At 55.6% G+C, this 4,754-nt stretch overlaps 1 protein-coding gene across 1 annotated transcript; it reads left to right on the top strand.

Moving 5' to 3' along the window:
• Positions 1-166: 166 nt before the first annotated feature.
• On the top strand, positions 167-4,476 carry LOC104082454 (sodium-dependent phosphate transport protein 3-like; the record flags this gene model as incomplete). Its single annotated transcript, XM_009585583.1, has 11 exons — positions 167-315; positions 645-817; positions 1,061-1,294; positions 1,399-1,486; positions 1,878-1,964; positions 2,347-2,465; positions 2,677-2,838; positions 3,043-3,175; positions 3,261-3,408; positions 3,712-3,802; positions 4,345-4,476. Coding segments are annotated over 11 exons (1,516 nt in total), but the record flags the coding sequence as incomplete, so codon positions are not given.
• Between the last annotated feature and the right edge of the window lie 278 nt (positions 4,477-4,754).

The raw sequence follows: 4,754 nt of genomic DNA, 5'->3' as shown, positions 1-4,754 counted from the left end.
TGAGGCTGCTGTAAATTACTGTGCTCATAAAGCGCCTGTGCAGGCGTCTGCGACCGGCAGCCTTCTCCGCTCTCGCCGAGCTGGTAACAGCGTTGGGAGGAAATGCCAGGGGTCACTGCCCGGCTGTTCCCGTGTTTGCTGACGTTTGACGTTCGCTTCCCAACAGGGCTGAACGTTACTTGAGGAGAAGCAGGCAGCAGCGTTGCAGGCAGGAGAGGATGCAGTGCCACGTGGACAACATGCAGGCAAGGGACGGGCCAGAGGCGGAGCAGGACGAAGGCCCTCTGCTTGCTCAGCAGCCCTCCTCCCGCTCAGGTAAATCCGCTCCCTGGGGAGCAGCGGGCTGAAGTGCTGCCTCAGCAGCACCTGTGAGCCAGCAACCTCAGGCTTTGACGTGTCCCCTCCATCCTTGGGCAAGTCTCCTTGCTTTCCTGCCCCTCCTTTCTCTTTCTGGAGATACTTCTGCCATCCCTGCAAAGGAGGAGGGCAGGGGCTCAGTGGTAGATGTCTGGAGGGTACCTCCAAAGAGCCATTTGTTGCTGCAGTAAGGTGTTTGCCTGGAGACACAGATCTGTAGGAGGGGGTGAGAGTTAACCCGTGGCCTCTCCGACCAGCCCTGGTTTGTAGGCGCTCTCCCTCCACAGGGCTCTGGTCCGCTCGCTGTGGCCTGTCTCTGGTCCTGCACGTCTCTCTCTTCGTGGCGTACATGCTCCGGGTCAGCCTCAGCATTGCCATCGTCGCCATGACTAACCGCAGCCATCCCCATGGCTGGTCCGGCAGCGCTCCCCGCAGCTCCTACCCAGGATTTGCGCAGGATGTAAGTGGAAAGCAGATGCAGATAACTGAAATATGCTTCCCAGGCTCAGTCAACTCTTGCTTTTGCGTCAGGACAGACTTGGAAGCAGCAGAGAAAAGCCTTGAGGACAACGGGGGTGAAGGAGCAGAGAGCTCAGTTTATTGTACCCAGGGCTGCATTGCCTGGTTGCTTCTCCCCTTCTGGAGGAGTCTGTGCCTGGAAAACAGAGATCTCTGTCTGACAGACATGTTCCTTCTCCTCCAGGTCCCCATGTACAACTGGAGCGCTGAGACTCAAGGAATCATCCTCAGCTCCTTCTTCTATGGCTATGGCCTCACACAGGCGCTGGGCGGGTACTGCTCGGGGCTGTTTGGGGGGAAACCCGTTCTCGGCAGTGGGCTCCTGCTCTCCTCCGTGCTCACCCTCCTCGTGCCCCAAGCAGCAGAGCTTGGCATGAGCTTCCTCATCGGGCTGCAGGTGCTGCTGGGCTTGGCTGAGGTCAGTCGTGGCTCCAGGTGCTGCTAGGCTATGATACCCGCGCTGGTTAGCCCTGGCTGCGCTCCCCGTGTCCCTTCCCTCCACACTCCCTGCTATCTTTGCAGGGAGTGATATTTCCAGCTCAGTACACGCTCTGGGCAAAATGGGCCCCTCCGCTGGAACGCAGCAGGCTCATGAACATCGCTGATGCTGGTAAGACACAAGGACTTTTCCCTACCACCGATTCAGTAAGTGCAGGGCCTCCCCTCACCCCCTTCTTTCCAAGCCAGTCCTTGTAGCAGCCTCAAGTTCAAGGCTGTGGGTCCTTGGTAAGAAGTGTTAGCAGCGTTCAGCCTTTCCGCCTCTCCTTCTCCCATCTTGTGTCTTCTCTGTCTCCTTGGCTCAGGTCAGCTTGAGGCAGGAGAAGGAACCCGGACACTGAAGGGGGCAAACCTGGATACAAGAGTGCTTGTTTGCACAGGCACTTCATTTGTGCCACCACATTTTCCTATCACAAATCAGGCTGGAGACTGTAGGTCTGTCCCACTCACTGCTGGTCACACAAAGTCCCATTAAAATGACTCTTCTGGTTTCTGATCCCTAGGATGCACTTTTGGGACTTTCTTTGCCCTCCTTGTGGCTGGGATCATCTGCCAGAGTCTGGGGTGGCCTTTTGTCTTCTACATCTTTGGTGAGTAATGGCCCATCATGTCCCTCTACTCCAACCCTGCTGCAGACCGTTTGCTGGCAGAGCTCCCAAAGGTTCCCCAGCAGAGCCCTGCGGGATCAGCTCTGTCCTTACTAGTCCCACACAGAGCTCTGGGCTCCCCTCTTGCCTGCCAGGCCAGGATGAAGCCATTTTGCTGAGGTGCTATTAGGGAATGTGCCTTTGCTAAACCTTTTGTGCTATCAACTCGGCCCCTTCCACTGGGAGCAATGGGTTAAGGGGAGTTCTCCCTTTCCATCTTCCCGCACTCACCATTTCGCTAGCATCAGCCTCCATCCCGCTGGCTCTCAGCTCTGCCGCAGCTCACCGTAAGAGGAGCTGGCACTGAGAGCCACGCTCCTCACAGGTGGCGTTGGCTGTGCCTGGTGCCTCAGCTGGTTCCTCCTCGTGTATGAGGACCCTGCACATCACCCATGGATTAGTGCTGAGGAGCAGGAGTACATCGTGTCATCGCTGGCTCACCAGGTACACACAAACCTTTTAACCACGACTGACCACGCAGACACCGTGGCAAAGGACCTGCTCTGAATCAGTTCAGCTGGGCTCCTTGTACAGCAGCCAGGGCTAGTCCCAGTCTTCTCAGCAGCAGGTTGAGAGGCTGAGGAAAGCCTGGACAGCCTGCCCAGGGGATGGGAGACAGGAATGGAGGCACTGGCAGATGTTTTATTCCTTCCAGGGCAGCTCTCATGGCCGCTCCCTCCCACTTGTGGCCATGGCTAAATCACTGCCTCTTTGGGTGATCGCCATTGCCTGCTTCTGCACAGACTGGCTGTTCTACATGCTGCTGACCTCCATGCCCACGTTCATGAGCAACGTCCTCCACTTTGACCTCAGAGAGGTGAGTGCTGCCCTGCAGCTGAGGCTGGTCCATGCAACAGTGATGGGAGTTGGTCCCTTCGTAGGCTAGGAACAGGGAGATTCTTCAGGGACGTCTCTTCCTGAAGACCGGTGGCTCTGGGACCAAGGGAGCTGCAGTCTTGCAGCTCTCGGCTCCATTTCTTTGTGCCATGGACGTGACAATGCCTTGTTCTCTGCTCTGCAGAACGGGCTCCTCTCCTCCCTGCCTTACATTGGGAATGGGCTGGGGCACATCCTGGCTGGGCTGCTGGCAGATTTCCTCCTGGCCAGGCGAGTGCTTGGCACAGCAGCCGTCAGGAAGCTCTTCTCATCACTCGGTAAGGAGAAGCTTTCATCTGCCGTTCAGCCTTTCCAACACACTTGTGTGGCCTGTTATAAAACACATCCCCTTTTACTCCCAAGGGATGCTGCTCCCAGCCGTCTTCCTGGTGGCTGTGCCTTACATTGGCTGCAGCTCCACGGTTATTGTGGTCCTTCTAACGCTGGCCTTGACAATAATTAGCATGACAGGGGCAGGCATCAATATTAACCACATCGATATAGCGCCCAGGTAAGTGGGTCTGACCTCTGTCCCCTCCCTGGCTCTGCGTCCTTCCTGTTCCCAAACCCCCAAGGTTTATGCAACTCCTACTCTCCTTTCCCTTATCTTCTGTAGCTGGTGGCATTGTAAGCTAAGGAGTAAAATAGAGACTTAAAATCCCCCCCAGTCTTGCAGGGAAGATCCTAGTGTTGCTCAGCATGACAGGCAGTATTCGTGCAGATGAGGGAAGGGACTGGCAGCACCTACTCCTCTCCCTTCTTGTGACAGTTTCCTCTCTGCCTCACTCAGGAAATCTTTGCTTCCTCTGCCCAGATATGCAGGGTTCCTGCTGGGAATCACAAATACCTTTGGCATAGTCGCAGGAATTATTGCTCCTACCACAGTTGGACTTCTCGTCAGCCAGGTAATTTGGGGCCATAAACCACAAGCACATCCCTGGAAGAAAACACAGGTCTGCTCTCAGAAATTGATTCCTTTCTTTGCACTGAATCAAAAACTACTCCAAGCCAACCCCCTCTCCCAACGAACACATGTGATGTAGCACCTGGCAAACCAGAGCTCTGGACCATTTTGAGGACATGGGGATGACTCAGAAAGCAGGAAGAGCTCCACATGGGCCCCATCTGGATGTACTTAGAGATGGGGAGAGGGTTGAGGGAGTGGGGTGAGGGGAAAGCTCTGTGCCAGGCAGGAAAGCTTCCTGAATTCAGCACAGCACGCAATGTTTCCATTTCCAAAAATGCCAAGGGAGGAAATGCATCTCCAACAAGAGGGGGTCTGGCATATGTCTTGAGTTGAGCAAAGCTCTTCTGTTGTTGATACTAGTAGCAAGCAGAGGGTGGAGTTGAGTTTAATGCCAATGAACTGGTTGGCAGTAGTTGGGTGACCATTACATGGAGATAAAGGGAAAAGTGACACCATCGTGACCTGTTCTTGGCCCCCCAGGATTTCCAGACTGGCTGGAGGAATGCCTTCTTCGTATCTGCAGCCCTCAACCTGTTTGGCCTGATCTTCTACATAGCCTTTGGCAGCGGGACCATCCAAGACTGGGCTAGGGAGGACACTGCCGTGCAATGAGAGCCACGAGCATGGGAAGGTACACAAGGGAATGGGCTGCAAACGGGCATGGGTCAGGCAGGAGCCCCCTCCTCTACCCTGCTCTTGCCTGCGCAGCGAATCTCAGCCGTGTGTTCCTGTCTGCTCCTGGGGCTCTTGCAGCATCCTCAGGCGATGGCATGAGCTACACAGCCCTGCCTGCATTCTGACTCTTGAAGTGCCCAGCACCTTCACCCAGCTCTGACCACCTTCTGATCCCAACCTACTGCCCTGGGGAGGCACCAGCCCTTCTACCTGTG

This window comes from Fulmarus glacialis, unplaced genomic scaffold (assembly GCF_000690835.1).
Source record: "Fulmarus glacialis isolate BGI_N327 unplaced genomic scaffold, ASM69083v1 scaffold22989, whole genome shotgun sequence".
NCBI lineage: Eukaryota > Metazoa > Chordata > Aves > Procellariiformes > Procellariidae > Fulmarus > Fulmarus glacialis.
The sequence above is the reverse complement of the archived record's forward strand: the minus strand, read 5'-3'. Positions and strand labels throughout refer to the sequence as shown.